Here is a 21319-nt window from a genome sequence, read left to right as displayed (position 1 = left end):
AGAAACCCTGTCTCAACAATAATGTCTCACACCCCACCATTTGTGAGTTACTTCTGTGGCATAAAGCTCTCTCCTTTGTTAAAATGCAAGTGTTTCGGGAAAAGGGTGCTATATTAAGCCTCATCAGTCACCTACGCGTTGGTATGAACAAATTCCTAATGTTTTCTGAGAGTGAATTTGGATGCAGAGGGGAACAGGCAGGCCAGCTAAGCCCTGGTTAAAACAGGAAAACTTAAGAATCTGCACGAAAGGGATTCGGGGTGTGATGGGACCTCATGCTCACCGCCAGGTCCTCTCGGGTGACAAAGCCCCTCTCTTTGGCACCACAGTCCCGGAAGAAGGACTGCAGCTCTTCGTCAGCATGAGACGGCCAGGTCTCGGGCTCTGGGACCGCGGGGGTATCCTGACCATCCGCTGGCTCTCGGATCTGCCTCCGGCGACTGGATGCCAGCCTCCGGCCTTTTCTGGACCCTCCCTTTCCATTCTCCATGGTACCTCAGACCTGGGGACAGAGGAGAGTTAAGAGGGTGATGAGCCACAGTGCTGAAAGCCCCGGCTCTGCACCCTGCTAAGCACAGTCAAGGTCTCCATCCTTCCATGGTGACAGAGCCTGCCCACCTGCCACGGCCTGGTCCACCCACCATGATCTCAACACATCCACCTGCTCAGGCCCCTGCCCTGTGGAAGATCCCCCCAGCCTGGAACACTCCTGAGCAGTTCTCGGACCCTCCTGCGGGTCTCAGGGCCTCTACTCAGGGCTGCATGAAGGAACTCATGACAGCGAAGGTCTTGCGTTGTAACCTTGGGAGGCCTAGAGTCCTTGGGACTTGGCTGTCCGGAGGCAGGAAGAGCTCCTGGACATCTTTTGATGTCATCCCTCCAGCTCAGGTCCTCACTTCCAGCAGCAACAGAGTGACTGGTCTTGGCCTCCACTGTTCTCTGCTCTCAGCCTCTTCCCTTCACTTTCCCCTCCTCTCAATACACTGTGTGTGTATATGTGTACGTGTGCATATGTGTGTCTGTGTGTGTTTATATGTATGTGCGTATATATGTGTATGTGTGTGCATGTGTGAGTGCGTGCATGTGTGTGTGTGTGTGTGTGTGTGTGTGTGTGTGTGTGTGTGTTTAGCTCCCAAAGGAGGACACAAGATGCCTTGCTCTGTCTGCCTTACTCCACTGAATGTTTCTCATTGAACCTAGAACTTGCTGTTCTTCAGCTAGGCCAGCCCCAGTGAGCTCCTGTTCCTGCCTGCCCAGCTAGCTGTGCGTTAGGGTTACAGGCACATGTGGCCAAGCCCAGCTTTTATGTGAGTTCTGGGAATTTGAACTCCGGTCCTTATGGTTGTGGAACAAGCCCTGTCATCCACTGATCCTGGGCTCTCGTTTCTTCCTTTGACACAAATGAAGGCATCCCTGCCTGCCTCCCCGGTTCTTAGGGCCCCGCATGACACAGTCCCTTTCTCTTCCTTCCTGGTGCCCTCGTGGTTTATAGAAACCACAGACACCAAATTTCCTCCCATCCCGGTTCCCTCCATCCCAAAGCACCACCCCTATCTAGCCAACTAACATCTCCCATCCCCACCTCATAGGCCCTCTCTGCAGGCACCCCCATGCTTCAAGCTGGAGGTTAAGGCTGGGGCCCTTGTGCTGCGTGCAGTGGGGTTCCCAATGTCTAGGGTGTCAGGACATGAGCAGAGTCTCCAGGAGGCTGGCGGTGTTTGAGGAAGAGTATAGCATTTACAGAGAGGGAGGGGGAGCAGATTCCACCTGAGCCCAGGATGGAAGGCCTCCTCTGTGGGGACCAAAAGTCACAGACAGGCTGAGAGGAGCTCAGGTCTTCTGTAGGGATGGTGGCCCATCCAGGGACAGGTAACAGTGGCAGGTCCTCCCCTGAGACAAGCATCCCACACAGCAGCACAGGGTTCAAAGAAAGCAAGCCCTCAGCTGTCTAGGCCCCAGATCTTTAACAAAAGTTCTCTCTCGTTCTCTCGTTCTCTCTCTCTCTCTCTCCCCAAGCTTACACTGCAGGCAGAAGCAGACCCTGGACCTCTGGGCCTCTCCTTGCCAAAGCACATTCGCAGCACACGCCAACACTGGTAAAAGAAAAAAAAAGAGTAAGTAGGCAAGGACCCGTGTAAGAGACTCAAGAGAAGTGAACTGAAAGACAACATACGATCTTAACTGGATTCCCTAGCCAAAAAGAGAGGGACGAGAAGGGTTTGGAGTCCTGTGCGGAGGTACACGCCTGTCATCCCATCACTCAAGAGGCCGGCGCTCAGGAGATGGCGTAGCGCATGGGAGGACTTGTGCACGCGTGAGGACCTGGGTTCAAATACCTGACACCACACAAGAGGACCGTGCATGCCTTCCACCCTGTCGGAGCCCACTAGGTTTCCTAGTGGCTGTACCCAGCAGGGCTGCATAAGAGGTTGACTGGACCACAGGTCTGGGTACCAGGTGTTTGTAAGGGTCTACACTTGACTGCAACTAGCAAGGGGAAGGTCTTTTGCTCCACCCCTTGGCATTGTTATAAATAGACCTTTGGAATAAAGTTCTGGGCCGGTGGATAAGGATCCAGGCCCTCCCGAGTCTATCCTGTGTTTCTCTCTGTTTCTCTCCTCATTATTTCTTTTTTTTTTTAATTTTGCAATACAGTTCAGTTCTACATATCATCCTCATTATTTCTAACTAAGTCTCTTATCCCTCATTCCTCAAGAGTTCCTGGGGTAAATAAGTGTGGGGGCTGGTCTCCCACACCACCCAAGGATGGGGGAGGAAACAGGTGGACACTGGGAACTTGCCCTCTGGCCAGCCTAGCAAAAACAGGTCATGTTCCTTTTCTTTCTTTCTTTCTTTCTTTCTTTCTTTCTTTCTTTCTTTCTTTCTTTCTTTCTTTCTTTCTTTCTTTCTGTTTTTGTTTTTATTTTGTTTTTTTCGAGACAGGGTTTCTCTGTGTAGCTTTGCGCCTTTCCTGGAACTCGCTTTGGAGACCAGGCTGGCCTCGAACTCACAGAGATCCGCCTGCCTCTGCCTCCCGAGTGCTGGGATTAAAGGCGTGCGCCACCACGCCCGGCTCTTTCTTTTCCTTCTTTCTTTCTTTCTTTCTTTCTTCCTTTCTTTCTTTCTCTCTTTCAAGGTTTATTTATTATGTATACAGTGTTCTGCCTGCAAGCCAGAAGAAGGCACTAGATCTCATTATAGATGGTTGTGAGCCACCATGTGGGTGCTGGGAACTGAACCCAGGTCCTCTGGAAGAGCAGCCAGTGCTCCTAACCGCTGAGCCATCTCGCCAGCCCCAGGTTCCTTTCCTTAAGGAAGTGAGGCAGAGAGAAATAGAGGAGTACACAAGACATATGACCCATGCATGTGTGTGCACGAACACACGTACCCACACACTCACGGTATGTAACACACGCACTACTGAAGCAGGAGGATCACTGTCAGTTTGAAGCCAGCCTAGACTACATAGACAGACCCTGCTTCAAAAGATATAAATGGAAAAGCTGGTGAGATGGCCCAGAAGATAAAGGCACTTGCCACCAAGCGTGATGACCTGAGTTTGAGCCCCAGAATCCACCTGGTAAAAGGAGAGAACTGACCCTGTAGGTTGCTCACTTGCCTACACACATACACACACACACACACACACACACACACACACACTGTAAATTTTTTTGAAGTTTTTTTTTGGGGGGTGGGAACAACTGGGGAAATGTAAAAATATAGGTTGTGTCTGGAAGCCATTGCTCCCCATGAGGTGACCCAGAATGCTGAAGGTTTTAGGGTCATCTTTTAAAAGACATTGAGTCAAGTCAGGCAGCGGTGGCACACGCCTTTAATCCCAGCACTCAGGAGACAGAGGCAGGAGGATCTCTGTGAGTTTGAGACCAGCCTGGTCTACAGAGTGAGATCCAGGACAGGCACTAAAACTACACAGAGAAACCCTGTCTTGAAAAATCAAGACAAAAAAAGACACTGTTTGAGTCAGCTGTGGTGGCACGTATTTTTAATCCCAGCACTCAAGAGGCAGAGGCAGGAGGATCTCTCTGAGTTCAATGCCAGTCTGGTCTTACACAGTGAGTTCCAGGCCCAGCCAGCCAGGGCCACAGGGTACTTCCCTGTCTCAGAGATCAACAACAAAGATATCTGATGGAGCGGGGTGAACTCTGACCCTGCCATCTACCTTCCGATGGTTACAATAAGCACACAGACAGCAGAAAGTGTGGGTGCCGTGGGGCACGTGAATACGGGGCCAAGTGTCTCCATCTCACACTACGTGGGTCACGGTACTGTTGGCTCAGTTCTGCAGATTCCGAAGTCTTTAGGAGAAGGCTTGAGGGGAAGCAAGCAAGAATGGTTCTGGGGGTGTCCCTGCACTCAGTTGCCTGGATGCCACCAGTGTTACCCCATGGGTCACCCCACGCTGCTCCATTAAACAGTGAGGGGACATGTGCCCCCCCCTTGGGCCACATCCGTCCACACCCAGAAAGCCACTGTCGACCTCCAGGCAACATCCCCCTCAGAGGAAAGCCCCTCCGTCCACGGCCACATGACCCTCCACGGCTGTTAGGGGGCAGCTCTAGCCTCGAGGTTACAGTCAAGGAAAGACCCTCTGAGTGAGGGTACCAGCAGTAGGTGAAGCCACCCTCTTGTGACCTAGAGATGAGGGAAGGGAGCTCCATGAGAGTGACGTCAGGACACGCTCTGAAGTCAGGCGACCTCTTTCCCTGCCACTCTCTAACCAAGCAGCCTCAGGCAAGTCACTGACCCTCTCAGTGCCTCAGTCTCCTCACTAGAAGCAGAGAAGTGTCTGGGTGTGGTGATGCCTGCCAGTGATTCCCTAGGGAAGCTTAGACAAGAGGATCACTGTGCATTCAAGACCAGCCTATTCTACAGAGTGAGACCTTGTCACACACACACACACACACACACACACACACACACACACACACACACACGCACACACACGCACACACACGATAAAAAGAACTATCAGACTAACATCTACCACCAGAACCACGTGAGGATTCAACATGACAATTAACGTTGAAACCATCCACCCCCAGCATGGCGCACCCCCTTTCTGGTTCCACTTTATCTCGATTTCCATTCTCAGAAATGCCTTTTATCATTTGTTCTGTAAATTGGAATCTCCTTTTGCTGAACTGTAAACCAGTGCTTGGCATACGGCTGGCGCCTAGCAAATATTTGTTGACTCTGATCAAGCCCTGTGTCTGACCCTCAGGGACTGCTGGGTAAAGGCAGTGACAGCAGTGGTGATGTCATTGATGAGGGTGGAGTTCACAGCAGTCCGAACAGCAGCTGCGTTCCCTGCAGATCCAACCCAAAGCTGAGGGCACTGGCTGCCCGTCTGTCTCATCGGAGATGGACCTCCCCAAGGCATTCTGGAGCCATGACACTGCAGTTGGGGAGGGGACTCAGATGCCCAGGGAAGCAGCCCTGGGAGGGACAAAGATTTCACAGCTGTCCAGATGTGGTCCAGCTGTGCTTCCTGGGCAGTAAGTACTGGCCTTGCAGAAAGTCAGGGCAGTTTCACAGTACTTCCTGCGAGCTGATTAGCACACAGAACCAGCTAGATAAGGCTCCCAGAGCCCATGCCGGGGGAGAGCCCTCATGAGAAGCATAAGTGTTACCAGCCCGGCTCTCACAGCCAAAGGAGGTTGAATCCCAAAATGAGCCCCTGGAATGTGGGCAGCTCCCCTCTGCAGCGTTCCCAGCCTGCCCTGGCATTTCATAGGAAAGGGTCACCTCACTTAGCTCCACCAGGCAGGGACCTCAGTGGCTAGACCATGAGGAAGTCCAGGGAAGGGAGTCGGCCTGTCCCCGACAGCCAGTGAGGTCTCCAGAGCACTGGTCACCATAGATCAGGACATCTGTGTCAGTCGCTGCCCCATTCCCGTATTCCCTTACAGCATACCCTAAATCAGTCTGTGCCCCTTTCACGGGCAGGAATGGCCACTGAGAGACAGTGGGGACCTCCTTTGGTGAGTCCATGAGTGTATGCGCGCTCTCTGTCTCTGTCTCTGTCTCTCTCCTCAGTTATCGTCCATCTCCCCTCATAGTTAGCTCTCAGACAACACCCTCTACTCTTCCTTCGGTGACTGCAAAGGACACTTTTGTGGTCACCCAGGGCCAGAACCGAACCCTTAGAGACAGCTGCAGGGTGCTCTCTGATCATACCCCGCCTCCGCAGCAGTCTCCGGCACACCCTGCTCAATGAGAGGCCCCTCACGGCCAGTGAAACACACACAGCCCCTCAACACCCAGGCGTCTCCCACGTTTCTCCCGAAGTCTGAGGAGAACTCGGCAGCCAGCCTGTGGGCCCTGCTGCCGGCCATCTTCAGGACCGGGCTCCACGATGGGAGCCTCGGATTTCAGCTGGAAAAGCAGAGCCCTGAGGCCTCCCATCAAGAGCTGGAGAGAAACTGAGAAGGAAGGAGCAGGGGACATCTGCCAGAGCTGTCACAGAGGGCTGAGAAACGAGTCAGCTCAGCGTGAAACTTACCTCAGGAAAGGCCGACCACGGTCACGCCAACGGCCCTGAGAACCACCTGGTCCTACTGGATTGTTCTGCCGGCCTCCCCACCTTCGCCCACTAACCGCTAGAGAAACCGAGTGTCCAAGAAGCCAGAAGACCTGCCCGCTGTCACAAGTCCACCACCCCCTTCTCACTCACTGGAGACGACACCCACAGCCGGGGCCTCTCCCTTAGACAGTCTGGAAGCACCAACACTCAGCTCCGCACCCTGTCACAGAAGCTAGAAGGGAGTCGGGCGTAGTCATCTATTCCCAGCACTCCAGAGGTGGAGGCAGGAAGATCAAGAGTTCAAGGTCATCTTTGACTGCATAGTGAGTTCAAGGCCAGCCTGGGCTACATAAGACCCCATATCAGAAAAAAAAAAAAAAAAAGTGCAGTTTGGCAGTATATGCCTTTAATCCCAGAATTTAAGAGGCAGAGGCAGGTGGATATCTGTGAGTTCAAGGCCAGCCTGGTCTACAAAGCAAGTTGCAGGACAGCTAGGGCTACCCAGAAAAACCTTATCTTGAAAAAACAAAACAAAAGAAAGAAAGAAAGAGAGAAAGAGAGAGAGAAAGAGAGAAAGAAAGAAAGAGAGAAAGAAAGAGAAAGCTAGCTACTACTGCATGGACCCACACTACCACCACCCCCCCAGCCCCAGCAAGCAGCAGTGTTGCCTGCTGGGCGGCTCCCACCTCTCAGAGGCCGTCGCCGTGGCGGTCCGGTGCTCGTGGACCCTGTGAGTAGGTCACCGTCTGCTGCCCACAGAGCCCACACACTCTGCAACTGTCACCAGTCTTGCCTCTTGCTCAACCGCCCCTTTCCGCTCCCTCGCTGCCCATCTCCTGCGGCCATCTAAGGAACTTCCTGTAGAAAGGGGCCCTGGTTGCTCTTTCTCTGTCTTGCCGGATGCCTGGGGTCCTGGTTTGTTCCACACAAGGCCAGAACTTGGGCCTCAGTTTCCTCCAGAGTGTCCTCAGCCCAGGAGGAGTGTCCACTGTGAAACCACTGTGCCTACAATTGGTGCAGAGAATTCTTCAGGGGGACAGTACCCCTCCTCACCTCGGGTTCTCACTCAATGGCAGCCTCCCTGACTAGGAGGGGAGGCTTAGATCAGACTCCCTTCTTAGGAAACAGACTAAGCTAACAGCAAAATACGTTTCAGAGACATAATCATGAGAACAGTGTGGTACTGGCGCGTGAGGAGCTGGAGCATGAGGACAGGTGAATGGAGCTGTGGAGTGGGTGGGAACGAGCCAGGTGGGGTGCTGCATAGCTGTCAGAATCTGAGTGAAGCAGGAGGATCTGAGTTCAAAGCCAGCCTGGGCTACATGATTAGGCATTGTCTCAGTGATAAAAAAGAATAACAGAAAAAGAAATACAAAGTAGACAGCAGTAGATTTGAACATGTGTAAGAACTTCATGAATTGATAAAGACATCATTTCAAATAAATGAAAAAATTATGTGTTTGTATTAGCCATTGGGAGACTGAATTAGGACCCCAAAACCCAGAGCCTTCTAATTTTAAAATCATCCCAGGTGGATTTAAGTTTTAGACATTTTAAAAAAATGTTACACTTATTAGTTGGGGCACACCTTTAATCTCAGCACTTGAGAGACACAGGCAAGAGGATCTCTGTGAGTTCGAGGTCAGCCTGGTCTACAGAGTGAGTTCCAGAATAGCCAGGGCTACACAGAGAAACTCTGTCTTGAAAAAAGAAAAAGGCTAGGTGGTAGTGGCGCACACCTTTAATCCCAGCACTCGGGAGGCAGAGGCAGGCGGATCTTTGTGAGTTCGAGGCCAGCCTGGTCTACATAAGCGAGTTCCAGGAAAGGCACAAAGCTACACAGAGAAACCCTGTCTCGAAAAAAAAAAAAAAAAAAAAAAAAAGAAAGAAAGAAAGAAAAAAGAAAAAAGAAAAAGAAAAAAAATTACACTTACTAATTTATTTTGTGTATGCAGACATTTGTGTGTGGATGTATATATGTATGGAGGCATGGAAATGGTGTGCGTGTATGTGTGTGTGTGTGTGTGTGTGTGTGTGTAGATATGTATTTTTGTGTGTATGTGTGTGTATGTGTATAGGTGTGTATGTGTGTGTGTAGGTGTAGGTGTGTATTGTGTGTATGTGTGTGTGTGTATGTGTATAGGTGTGTAGGTGTGCGTGTGTGTAGGTGTGTATTGTGTGTATGTGTGTATGTGTAGGTGTGTGTGTGTAGGTGTGTGTATAGGTGTGTATATGCATGTGTATAGTGTAGCTGTGTATTGTGTGTATGTGTGTAGGTGTGTATGTGTGTGTGTAGATATGTATGTGTGTGTAGGTGTGTGTGTATGTGTATAGGTGTGTGTGTGTGTAGGTATGTAGGTGTGTGTAGGTGTGTGTGTATGTGTATAGGTGTGTGTGTGTGTAGGTATGTAGGTGTGTGTAGGTGTGTGTGTATGTGTATAGGTGTGTGTGTGTGTAGGTATGTATGTGTGTAGGTGTGTGTGTATGTGTATAGGTGTGTGTGTGTGTAGGTATGTATGTGTGTAGGTGTGTGTGTGTGCCACAGCTTATGTGTGGAGGTCAGAGGACAACTTCCGGGAGTCAGTTCCCCCTTCTACCATGTGTCCCAGATCCTTGGGTGCGTGCCACTGTGCACATGTGCCAACCGCAGTTGGAATGTGCAGTCAGAGAACAACTTGCCAGAGTTAGTTCCCTCCTTCCTCCATGTGGTAGAAGTCCTCGTGTAAGCCAGGCAATAAAAATTAAAACCAAGAGCTGGGCGGTGGTGGCACATGCCTTTAATCCCAGCACTTGAGAGGCAGAGGCAGGCAGATCTCTGTGAGTTTGACGCCAGCCTGGTTTACAGAGTGAGTACCAGGACAGGCTCCAAAGCTACACAGAAGAACCCTGTCTTGAAAAACAAAACAAAACAAAAAAATTAAAACCAAGAAATAATAATAATGAATGTTTTAAAGTCCAGTATTTGTGGGAATAAAACCTTACAGAATGGAATTGATGAACAGAGACGAGGCTGTGAGACCATTTTACAACTAGCAAGGCTTCCAGACGCACTTTCGGTTCCTCACGGCTGCCTGATGTCACGTCACAGTCTGGTAAACCCTGATGCAGACACTGTCTGTTCTGGGGTGCAGTGGAGAGAGCACCCAAGGTCTCTGCCTGCAGCTGTCAGTTCCAAAATATGTCTAACAGGAGCTTGGGTGGGTAGCAGGGCCATAGGGGAAGGGACCAGATAGCATCTGGCAGCCTTCCGGAATATTGAGAAAGCCTGGGTTACGTCAAAGATTTCGAAGTGGCGCAGTCGGTCCCCGTGGGTCCCTCCCCACTTGGAAGTGTCACCAATTCTCCTTTCAGGTGTGTCAAGCAGGCTGCGTGACCTGCAGACCTCATGATGGATCTCAGGGCTCTGACCCTCCCGAGGGGGGGACTTTGGGCCTGGGTCTTCAGTGTGTGGCCGTGGGTTGTTTTGTTTTCTGTTTTGTTTTGTTTTTCATCTGTGAAATAGAGGTTATAACCCTGAAGGTGATTGAAATGGTAAGAACCACCTAAGACAGCTAGACAGGAGGATCAGAGTTCAAAACCAGCCTTGAGTACATAGCCAAGTGGAAACCAGCCCGGGCCACCCAGTGAGACCCTGTCTCAAAAGACAAGAGGAGCTGGGGAGAAGGCTCCATGGCTAAGAGCACTAGTTCTTGCAGAGGAGCTGGGTTCGGTTCCCAGCACCTACATGGCAGCTCACAACCCTCTGAAATGGCAGTTCAAGGGGATCTGACACCCTCTTCTGACCTCTGCTGGCACCAGGTACATACATAGTACACAGATATACATGTAGACAAATACTCGTACACATAAAATGAAATTTAAAAACCAAGTTATATTTAACATTTTTCTATTTATTTTGTCCTAGTTAGGTTTTCTATTGCTATGATGGAACACCATGACCAAAAGCAAGTTAGGGAGGAAAGAGACCATTCCACTTATATTTCCACAGCACTGCTCATCATCACGGGGCAGGAACCTGGAGGCTAGAACTGATGTGGAGGCCATGACTGTTTCCTGGCTTGCTTCCCGTGGTTTGCTTTCTTATAGAACCCAGAACACCTGCCTAGGCACAGCACCACCCACCATGGGCTGTGTGGTGGTTTGAATAGGAATGACCTCCATAAACTCAGGTGTTTGAGTGCTTGGCCCATAGGGAGTGGCACCATTAGGAGGTGTGGCCTTGGAGTAGGTGTGGCCTTGTTGGAGAAAGTGTGTCACTGTGGGGGCGAGCTTTGAGTTCAAGTGTGGTACACAGTTGCATTCTTGTGATATTTTGGTGGAGAATGTGGCTGTTTTTTGCCCTTGTCTGAAAAGTCTGCCTGACGGTAAATTGAAGAGTTTTGGACTAATTGCATTGGCAAAGGAAATTTCAAAACAGCCCAGTATTGACTTTGTTGTGTAGTTATTAGTGTTTATTCTTATACAGATCTATAATCAAAAGGAGCAAGCTGAACAAGGAAAAATGCCAAATTTACATTTGAGGAGACAGGGGTACCAGAAAGTGGAATGGAGCTAAGTCCTGTGTTCAAGAGATAAACAGATTAAGAAATGGAATAAAGGAAGTTGTGACCTCAGAACAGGATCCCACCCAGCTAAGTTTCTAACTTGTGCAAAGGAATTAAAGAAAATCATAGAGCCAGGTGTGGTAGGGCACACATTTAATCCCAACCCTCAGAAGGCAGAGGCAGGCAGATCTCTAAGTTTGAGGCTAGTCTGATCTACAGATCGAATTCCAGGACAGCCAGGCTTAGGCAGTGAAGGAAACAATGGGAAAACAGGAAGCTGGTGAAGATGTGATTGAACGAGGGGGCCATGTTCCAGCCCTAGCAAGCAGCGGGACTTGACAACTTTGGCCATGTGGTTCTGGCTTTAGAGTCAAGGACAGGAGAAACAGGTTATGGAATCTCCCTCGGAGACTAAGGAAAGCCACTGAGGGCAGGTGTGTGTCAGGGGTGTCTGCTGTGGGATGGTCTGTATGTCAAATTACTCTGATTGGTCAATAAATAAAACACTGATTGGCCAGTGGCTAGGCAGGAAATATAGGTGGGACTAACAGAGAGGAGAAAAGAAAGAACAGGAAGGCAGAAGGAGACACTGCCAGCTGCCACCATGACAAACAGCATGTGAAGATGCCGGTAAGCCACGAGCCACGTGGCAAGGTATAGTTTTATGGAAATGGATTAATTTAAGCTGTAAGAACAGTTAGCAAGAAGCCTGCCACGGCCATACAGTTTGTAAGCAATATAAGTCTCTGTGTTTACTTGGTTGGGTCTGAGCGGCTGTGGGACTGGCCGGTGACAAAGATTTGTCCTGACTGTGGGCCAGGCAGGAAAACTCTAGTTACAGGTGTCCCTGCATGGAGGCCCAGAGAGGCCATTGTGTGAAGCTGTGAAGGTGAAATCTGGGTTGCCTTGGAGACCCCAAAATGTTGGTGATGCCAGTGTCACGGGACACCTGCCGAGGAGAGCTGCTATCAGGGAGTGGAACCCGCCCAAGAGAGAGAAGTGTGCTGCAGTCAACGAAGGTTGGGGAAAGGAGCTGGAGATCTGAAGAGCGCTTTGACATCACACATGGAGGCCCAGAGTTCGAAGTCTGCCCAGCTGGTTTCAGTCTTGCTTTGGTCCAGCGTTTCCTCACTGTGCTCCCTTTCCTCCATTTTGGAACGGTAATGTACACTCTGTGCCATTGTTTGTTGGAAGTATGTGATCTGTTTTTTTATTTTGATTTTATAGGGGATTACAGTTAAGAGATTGTATGAGTCTCAGAAGAGACTTTGAACTTCAGACTTTTAAACACTGTTGAGACTGATAGACTATGGGGACTTTTGAAATTAGACTATATGCTTTTCATATAATGTTACGGCTACAAGCCTATGGGGGCCAGGGAGTGCAGTGTGGTGGTTTGAATGGATGTGGCCCCATAGACTCACGTGTTTGAATGCTTGGCCCACGGGCAGTGGCACTATTAGGAGATGTGGCCTTGTTGGAGTGGGTGTGGCTTTGTTGGAGGAAGTGTGTCACTGTGGGGGTGGGCTTTGAAGTCTTATGTGTGCTCAAGATACCACCCAGTGTGACACACAGTTGCTTCTGCTGCCTGTGGATCAAGATGTAGAATTTTCAGCCTCTTCTCCAGCACCATGTCTGCCTGCATGCTGCCAAGCTTCTCGACATGAAAATAATGGACTAAACCTCTGAAGCTGTAAGCCAGCCCCAATTAAATGTTTTCCTTTATAAAAGTTGCCATGGTCATGGTGTCTCTTCACAGCACCCTAAAACACGATAGGCCTTCCCCATTGATCACTAATTAAGAAAATGCTCTACAGCAGCAGTTCTCAACCTGTGGGGCACAACGCTTTGGGGGTTGCCTAAGACCATTGGAAAACACAGGTATTTACATCATGATTCATAACAATAGCGAAATCACAGTTATGAAGTAGCAATAAAAATAATCTTATGGTTGGGGGTCACCACAACATGAGGAACTGTATTTAAGGGTCGCAGCATTAGCAAGGTTGAGAACCACTGCTCTAAAGACCTGCTTGCAGCCTGATCTTATGGAGGCAATTTCTTAATTGGGGTTCCTTCCTCTCAAATGGTTTTTTTGAATCTTGTGTCAAGCTGACATAAAACTACCCAGCACATATTGTGTGTGTGTGTTTGTGTGTGTGTGTGTGTGTGAGCACATGCATGTATACACACATACATGTGGTGTTCAGACAACTAGAGGACAATTTGTATGAGTCAGACACTCCTTCCATCAAATGGGCCCTGGGGATCAAACTCAAGGGGTCAGGGTTGACCACAAGTGCCACCCTGCTGGCTCAGAAAATAATTTTAATTCTAAAGGCAGCTGGGTTGATGGCAAGAGTCCTGGAACCCTTGGGAGGATGAAGCGGGGCCACAAGTTCAAGCCCCATCTACGTGTATGAAACTGTTGAGCAATAAGAAGCTAAATTATTAAAAATCAAATTGAGATCTTTCTGGGGCCAGTGAGGAAGCTCCACGGGTAAAGATACTCGCCATCAATTCTGTCTACCTGCATTTGATACAGAAGCCCCATGAGAGAGGCATGCTGGAGTGTGCGCGCGCGCGCGCATAAAAATAAATAAAATATAATTTAAACATATTTTAAAAGAACCATTTCTGTAAAATTAAATTGAAGATGAGAACTTTTTTTTTCAAATGGAAAAAAAAAACCCTACCAAACTTGTCTGAAAATGAAAAATAAAGGGGCGGAGCTACAGCTCAGTGGTGGAGTGAGTTCTTGCCTGCCATGCTCAAGGACCAGGTTCAATTCCCATCACTGGGGGGAAAAATTATTGCTTGAGTGTGCACTTGTAGACACAGACAGACAGACAGACAGATACACACACACACACACACACACACACACACACAGAGCAAACAGCCGGTCCCAAAACTCCCCCCATTTGTTCTAATGACAAACCATTACAAGTCATCAGGAAATATTTATTGAGCACCTGCTTTGGGACGTGGTCCCTGCTCTTCGGAGGTTTACACTCTGAGTGGAAACAGGGAAGAGGCCAAAATACGTGTTCGGGGGGGGGGGGGGCAGCGAAGGGCAAACAGTCCAGACCAGAATGTTACAGAAACAGAGGTGTTTGGGGTCAGACCCAGTAAGTGCTTTGGCAGGGATTCAGTCCTGGGGAAGGGTCAGCCATGGCTCTCAGTCTCCTGTTAAATTTGCTTAGCCCTCCAGGCACCATCCTGGCCTGGCTCCTTGTTCATCTGCCACTCAGAGGACTGAGAAATGGGAGGGGTCACTGATGACTTCAGTCGCTAGGGTCCCCACCACACACTGGTAGCGCAGGGATGCTCACTGCTCTGGGAGGCCTATCTCACCACCAGGGACCCACCCTAGAACCACGAGGAGGGTGGCTGTCACTGGAGGTGCCTGAGGTAGAACCAGGGAACCCCATTTAGTGTACCCCTTCCCTTCCAGGTGCCCAGAGATGCCTCCTGCTTACCTGGGGGTATTGGGGGGGGAGGGTCTGGAGAGGGGACAGCAGCAGAGTGCCAGGTGAACCCTCAAAAATAGAGGGGCAGCTGGCAGAGGGACTCACAGGGGAGGCAGGCTCCCCAGGGGTGGCAAAAGGGACCCAGCGTAGGGGGCATTCCCTGTCTTCACAGGGCTGAGCGAGTGTTGAGGGTCAGAACACTACAGTTGGGTCCTAACCAGGCTAAGCCTCATCCCTGTTCTAAGCTGTGATCACTTCACTGTCACCCTGGCCAGCCTTAGAGGTGACAAGGAGACCCCAAAGTCCCACTCAGTTGGACCCCTTTCAAAGTGCTATTCAGGCCTGAGGATCACCCCCATGAGACAGGTGGAAGGAACCAGGCCATTTAGGGAAAGTATCACCCACACAGGGAATGGGGGTGGGGGGGTGGGGGGGGTGTAGCTGGCATGAAGCCAGTCCGACCTTCCCTCCAGGATAGGGAATAAAGTTTGGGTTCAGAAGGGCTTAAATAACAGTCTACATAATAAAAACCCCCAGCACTAAGGGGCCTACTATCCTACCTACTTTAGCTCTTTTAAATAACGCTAAGGTTGGAGGCTGGGGGAGGGCAGGCAGAGTATATACAGGAGAAGTTTAAATTAAAACACAAATAATAATTAAGACACACAGAGTGAAGGAAGGCCTAAGGCAGAAGGTGGGAAAGGGGCCTCCTGGCCCACTGCAGAAGGTGAGGCCTCCTGGGCACCGCACATCAGGGCTTCCTCTTGCAAAAGACCAGGCGGCGTTTCGAATGATAGAAATCTGTGCAGAGAGAACAAATGTCAGTCCAGAGGCAGAGGGGTAAGGACACCCTTCCCCAAAACCCCATGCTACCCTGGGCCTTCCTGTCAATGCAGAGAAAATGCCCGGATCTTGTGAATGCCATTAACACCTCTCAGCCATGGTTCCCTCAGCTTCGGAAGCGAGGCAAGAATGGCTTGGTGCTGGGGAATGGCTGGGATGTTCTCTGCAAAGGCTTTGATCTACAGCCGCTGTTACCAAGAGCTCCCAGTAAGATCAGTACCCGATCAATGTCAGCAACGTGGGATTGGCTGCAGACTTGTGTGACCCTCAAGCCTCCCCTCTCCAGCTCTCCTGCAGGATCCTTCCTCCCTGTACCTGTCCTTACCTGTCAGGCTGGTCTGCCTCCGTTTCCGGCCCTGAGAGGTTCCGGGCCCACCCGGGGAGTCCTCGGGCCTCTCAGGGGCGTGAGGCACCAGAGTGCAGGACAGAGACAGGGCCACGTGGTCCTCCGGAGCTGACCCCTGCAGCAGGGCAGAGGAGGTGCTGGGCCGCTTGTCTCCTCCCAGGTCGGCGCGGCGCCGGGACCCAGGGCTCAGGTAGAGCTTGGGCAGCCCTAGGTCCCGAACGCGCTCCCAGGCGTAGTTGCCCTCCAGCGGTGTCTCGGTGACGAAGTCGAAGTTCCATCGTTCCCGGGCCTCCTGGAGGCAGCTGGCCATGAGCGCATCACAATCACGGCTCAACTGCTCGCTGTCCACGGGACCGAAGAGACGACGGCACACCTTGCTCCTGTGTGGGTCGGGTCGGCCATCATTGGCATCGGACATGGTGGTGCCTGTGGCTGAAACACAAGAAGACCCAGGTCACTATGGAAACCGCACCACAAGTCACAATCTTCCTGCTCCCTCTCCTTCCTCCCAGGCGCTCTCCCACCACCTTGTAGAACCCCGACACACCAAGACACCCAAAGTGGGTGTTGAGTTCAGCCAGCCCTGTGCCTCAAGGTCACAGCTGATGTCCACAGAGGCCAATACATTGCAGAAGTTGGGGGGGGGGGTCACAGTCCTGTTTACACCAGGGCTACTATCAGCTAAAATCAATGTCTTGTGCTAAAGTGTCCTTCATGGGTGTGAACACCCCCAATACGTGTGAATTGCCAAGGTCCAATGGTTTCCCAAGCACACTCCACACCCCCACACCACTGGCAGCTGGGCCAGGCCTCAGTCCCCTATCCTGCTGCCCTCTGGGGGGTAATTCCCTCCAGCCAATCAAAAGTGCCCTGGACTTCGGGATAAGACACATAGACTGAGGTTGCTACTTAGCACCACAGTTAAAAGGGTGTCTCTGGCCGGGCGGTGGTGGCGCACGCCTTTAATCCCAGCACTCGGGAGGCAGAGGCAGGTGGATCTCTGTGAGTTCGGGGCCAGCCTGGACTGCCAAGTGAGTTCCAGGAAAGGCGCAAAGCTACACAGAGAAACCCTGTCTTGAAAAACCAAAAAAAAAGGGTGTCTCTGGCCTCAGTTTCTTAGCCCGCGTAGCTGTGGCAGCATCTCAGGGAGCTGGCAAGGTGACTGGAAAGGGGGTGGGGGGACATTGGAGCCAGCCTGCCTGGATCAGAATCAAGGCTTTGCTGGGTGACCCCAAAATATGTACCTTAACATCTCTGGGCTCTGTTTGAGGGCAGATACGAAGATGCTCTAAATTAGTGTAGGCGACCCTGGGAAATGGAAGCGGTGGCATGCCTGCCTCTCTGGCCCCGTTCTGACAGAGCCGCCTCCTCACCCCTCCCCAGCACCTCCTCACCCCTCCCCAGCACCTCCTCCTCCAGACCTCAGCTGACAGGTGCTACCTGTGGAGGATTACCCTAGGGTGCCAGGAGGCAGTAGCCTCCAGGAGAGGAGAGGCTGAAGGGGTAGAGTAGGGCTCCATCCCTCTCCCAGGCTAAGCCACATCCTGCCAGGCTGATGTATAATCTGCAGTCTAGACACCTCCCAGACCTGCCTACCGCCTGTGCCCAAGGAACCCGTTTTACAGGCACAGAATATCAAAGGTGCCTGGTTGAGGGAGCAAGGGATCCCGGAGGGGCCCAGGCCGCTCCTGTCTGCTCTGGCCCGGCTCCAATGCCAGGGGATGCAGGTCCTAAGGAGGGACAGGGTTCTCCTGGGCACCAGTCCAGCCCTCCAGTCTTTGAGCTTGCAAGGTCTGCCCAGTAGCTTCCTCGGCTCTCACCACACACACACCCTCAGCTCCTCAGGATGAGTTTGCCCAATTGCTGAACTCAGATCAGAATAAGGCAGGAAGCCAGAAGAGATAAAGAGACCCAGCCCCAAGGGTCTGGGGCTCAGATGGTAAACCCTGTGCCTAGCAAGCAAGACGCTCAGTAAAACTGGGTGTGGTGGCACACCCCTGTAATCACAGCAATTCGGAGGTAGAGGCAGAGAAAGCAGAGGTTCAGGGTCAACCTTGGCTACTACATAGGGAATGAGGCCAGCACTGTAGGCTAGAGACTCTTTCAAAACATAAGTAAGTAAAATGCACCCCCTCCCCAAAACACAGGATCACAGCACTTGGGAGGCAGAGGCAAGAGGATCTCCGTGAGTTCAAGGCCAGCCTGGGCTACATAGTGAGACCCTGACCTCAAAAATAAGCAAATAAACAAAACACAGGACTAAGGCAGATGCCCACCATTCCTGAAAGGGGTTTCGTGGTGCTGTGGAAAGAACCTCAGAAGCGTCTGCCTACAGGGAGGGTTCGGGGTATATTTACATTTTTTAGTGCAAGGGGTTTACAACTCTAAGAGGTTTACAACTGTCAGACTTCCTAAAGCACCGCCATATTCATTAGTTCCCTGAACTCACAGTCATCCTCCTGCCTCAGCCTCCCCTGGGATTGCAAATGTGAGCCACCACACCTATTGTTAACAGACCGCACTATCGCTTCCTTTTTGGGCAGAGCTAACCAAGGCTCAGAAGGTAAATAAGGTCACACGTGGCATAGCCAGGATTTGAACCCACATCCATTTGCTCTAGTGTTGAACCGAGTCTCTCTTCTTCTCATTCTGAGGGTCATAACGAGAGAAAGAGAGAGAGAGAGAGAGAGAGAGAGAGAGAGAGAGAGAGAGAGAGAGAGAGAGAGAGAGAGAGAGCAAGAGAGCGTGACCTAGAGAGATTGAAAGATTAATGGTGACAGGGCTAATTTCCCCAGACAAACGGCGTCCAAGCACAAGTTTGGTGCCCTTCGCCAGAGGGTAACTCTTGGGGGCCAGAGAGGGGGAAAGACAGAGCACCAATGGTCTCAACGCTCCACAGGCACGAGGAAAAGCCCAGCTAACGCTCTGTCGAGACTCTGGATAGTCCCCAGCTTCTAGGAGCCCAAGAAAGAGCCAGAACCCCTACAGGGGCACGCTCCCCACGTTGGCTCTCAAGGGCCACGCCTCCCACAAAGTCCGCTCGCACACCCTGTTCAGAGCCACTTCTACCATAAGCCCTCATTTACAGAGGCAACGCCTTCCTTCGCTGGCCATCGTGCATATCTTAATTCCCTAAACCCAATCCAGTCGGCGAAGGCCTCCCTTTAAGCCGAGGGGGTGGGGGTGGAGGTGGCAGCAGCGGGTGGCACCACCCGCGGACCCGCGCACGGCCAGCCCCTGCTGCTCCCACCGCGGCCCGGAGGGGGCGCTGCGCTCCCGGGAAATGGCGCGCGGTGGGCGGTGCGTGGGCCGAGCAAGGCGTGGTGAGTCAGTTTCCTGCCCGGCGCTGCCCGCCCGCCAAAACTGGATGGGCACCGGAGCTGCACGTCACCCTGGGGTGGGGAGGGGAGAGGAAAGGAGGGGGATCCTGGGCCGCAAAACACGTCACGATGAGCCCGGGCTTCCTAAAGTCCCGCCTATGTTGGGAAAGCAGCGCGCGCGCGCTCACAGACAAACACACACACACACACACACACACACACACACACACACACACACACACACACACGCGAGCGAGCACGAGAGAGAGAGACAGAGACAGACAGAGAAAGAGAGAGCAAAGAAAGTGCTCTTAGCTCCGGTCCCCTCCACCTTGATCTCCACACCCAAAGCACGCGATGAGTCAGATCCCTGGAAAATAAAAATAGATGAGGGCGAGGACAACAAAAACCGCTCGAGTGTCCTCGCTGAAACGCGATGTGGAGGAATGGGAAGAGAGGAAGCTGCCAGCGCGCCCCCCAAATGCCAAACCCAAGCCCGAGTCTTTACCGCAGGACCAGGGCAAGTGTGGCCCTCGTCCCCATGGGCTCCAAGTGGAGTGGATGCGCCCGGCCCAGTCACCTTCCTACACCGGGTGTGGACTGGGTCGGGGGGCCCCCAGTCCCCGGGGCGTCTGATACACGGCATCACGTAAGCCTCTCTCCGCGGGGATCCCCGCGGCTCTGCAGTGCGGGCTCCTCTCGCGCCCCAGGAGCCCCGCGGCCACTGGTCCCCGTCGTGGTGGGCGCGGTGGGTGGGACCCTTGGCGCTTCCCGGACTGGCAGTGTAGACAGGACCCGCCCAAACTCCCTGTTCCCCGAGGGCGCGCCACCGAGCGGGGACCGGACACCGTGTCCAGGACCTCCCCGTGTCCCGGGTTCCCTGGGAACATACTGTGCCCGCCAAATAGGTCACTGTGCCGCGCGGGGGAGGGGACAGGGGCGGGGACCAGGCTGTGCCCGGGCAGGGAAGGGGGCTTCTGGGCTGCCACTGATCCATCCCCAGCTGGGGCGCGGTTCTGATCTCAATCCGGTGCCCGGGGTCTCCTTGTCACAATGAGTCACCTCCTCGCCTGTCCTCCAGGACGTGCCCAGGCACGTTCCCGAGGGCGGAGGACACAGCTCACGCTGACCTCAGCGCCCAGCCGGGTAGTGGCTACGGCGGAGCAAGACACCTGGACCACACCGACCCGGGACCGGGCGGCACCCGTGGGATCGGAGAACCGCTCTGCGCCGGACCCCAGAGGCACCCCCCGCAGCTTGTCCCCGCCGCCCCGGGCCTCTCTCGGGACATCGGCTTCGTTCTCACGCCTTTGGCGAGCCACACACCGGCAGCAAGAAGCGAGCTCCGAGGAGCAGGTCCCCGTCTGCCACGGCCCGGGCCGGGTCTCCAAGAACTGGTGACTGCCATCCCTGGTCCTGGAATTCGGATTCTGTATGCCGAGTTTGCGACACAGTCTGACCCTCGCCACACTCCAACATACCAAGCCGGTGGCCACCACGGACGCGCTCAGACCCACACCCGTCATCCACCTGCCGCGAACACACCTGTGAATCTGGCGGGCACACACTGACACACACACACCAGTGACACACCCATCGCCGCATACAACCGCACACGAGCACTTCTAGGGACATGTGGGGCTCAGCGCAGAGCTGTCCCCGGGGAACCACTGCTCCCTGCCGCGACGCCCTCACCTCCGAAGGTCTCGATGTCGCGGTGGATCTGCGCCTGGCTCCGATCCTCTCGACTGTGACTGCGGCGGCTCACACCTCTCGGCTGGTGCGCTTGGCTTCGCGCAGCATTCTTATAGCATCGGTCAGGCCCCGCCCCGGCCCGCCTCGGAGGCAGGACCAGCCGCTGCGCCCTCATCCCCGGGCCGCGCTGGCCCGCCCTCCCCTCCGGGAATCTAAGCCCGCGCCTGACTAGGCTCCAGACAGCCCCAAACCCGCGCGCGCGGCAAGAGGGCGCGCCCTCCCCTCCCCCCACACCTGGCTGTTGGCCGGTCACGTACCCCAACCAGCATCTATGAACAGTACTACTTACTGTTACGGCTGAGCGTTTACGGGTCTGTCCCTGACCAACTCTGGGAAGGATTTCGATGATGTTAGTAAATAAAAACCTGGGACGGGGGAGGTGGGTCAGTAGGTACAGTGCTTGCCTGGCTTGCTGGAAGCCCTAGCTAGGTTGGATTCCCCAGTACCCCGTAAACTGAGAGTGAGGGTCCACGTCTGTAATTACAGCTCTG

At 52.7% G+C, this 21319-nt stretch overlaps 2 protein-coding genes across 2 annotated transcripts in view; both read right to left on the bottom strand.

Moving 5' to 3' along the window:
• Rab44 (RAB44, member RAS oncogene family) overlaps positions 1-6637 on the bottom strand; it is a 36768-nt gene extending 30131 nt beyond the window's left edge. Inside the window, exons 1-2 of the mRNA XM_052744454.1 lie at positions 6527-6637; positions 284-502 (exon numbers count right to left, since the gene is read on the bottom strand). Coding sequence (XP_052600414.1) covers positions 284-490 — 207 coding nt within the window. The 5' untranslated portion in view covers positions 491-502; positions 6527-6637. The remainder of the gene's footprint in view (positions 1-283; positions 503-6526) is intronic.
• Positions 6638-14034: 7397 nt separating this feature from the next.
• Positions 14035-21069, bottom strand: Cdkn1a (cyclin dependent kinase inhibitor 1A). The gene is made up of 3 exons (XM_052744453.1): positions 20769-21069; positions 15733-16185; positions 14035-15365 (listed from the first exon to the last, which is right to left on the bottom strand). The coding sequence occupies exons 1-3, from the start codon at positions 20941-20943 to the stop codon at positions 15316-15318; spliced, it is 678 nt and encodes a 225-aa protein (XP_052600413.1). The 5' UTR covers positions 20944-21069; the 3' UTR covers positions 14035-15315.
• Between the last annotated feature and the right edge of the window lie 250 nt (positions 21070-21319).

This window comes from Peromyscus californicus, unplaced genomic scaffold, assembly GCF_007827085.1.
Source record: "Peromyscus californicus insignis strain IS unplaced genomic scaffold, ASM782708v3 Scaffold_19__1_contigs__length_69161282, whole genome shotgun sequence".
Classification (NCBI taxonomy): Eukaryota; Metazoa; Chordata; class Mammalia; order Rodentia; family Cricetidae; genus Peromyscus; species Peromyscus californicus.
The sequence above is the reverse complement of the archived record's forward strand: the minus strand, read 5'-3'. Positions and strand labels throughout refer to the sequence as shown.

Excerpts from the sequence above, each read along its gene's own strand:
- Cdkn1a (XM_052744453.1), bottom strand. The coding sequence starts at position 20,943 with ATGAGGGCGCAGCGGCTGGTCCTGCCTCCGAGGCGGGCCGGGGCGGGG. Across the intron at positions 16,186-20,768 it reads CGACATCGAGACCTTCGGAG|CCACAGGCACCACCATGTCC; the intron begins GTGAGGGCGTCG and ends CTTGTGTTTCAG. Across the intron at positions 15,366-15,732 it reads GAGGCAGACCAGCCTGACAG|ATTTCTATCATTCGAAACGC; the intron begins GTAAGGACAGGT and ends CTCTCTGCACAG.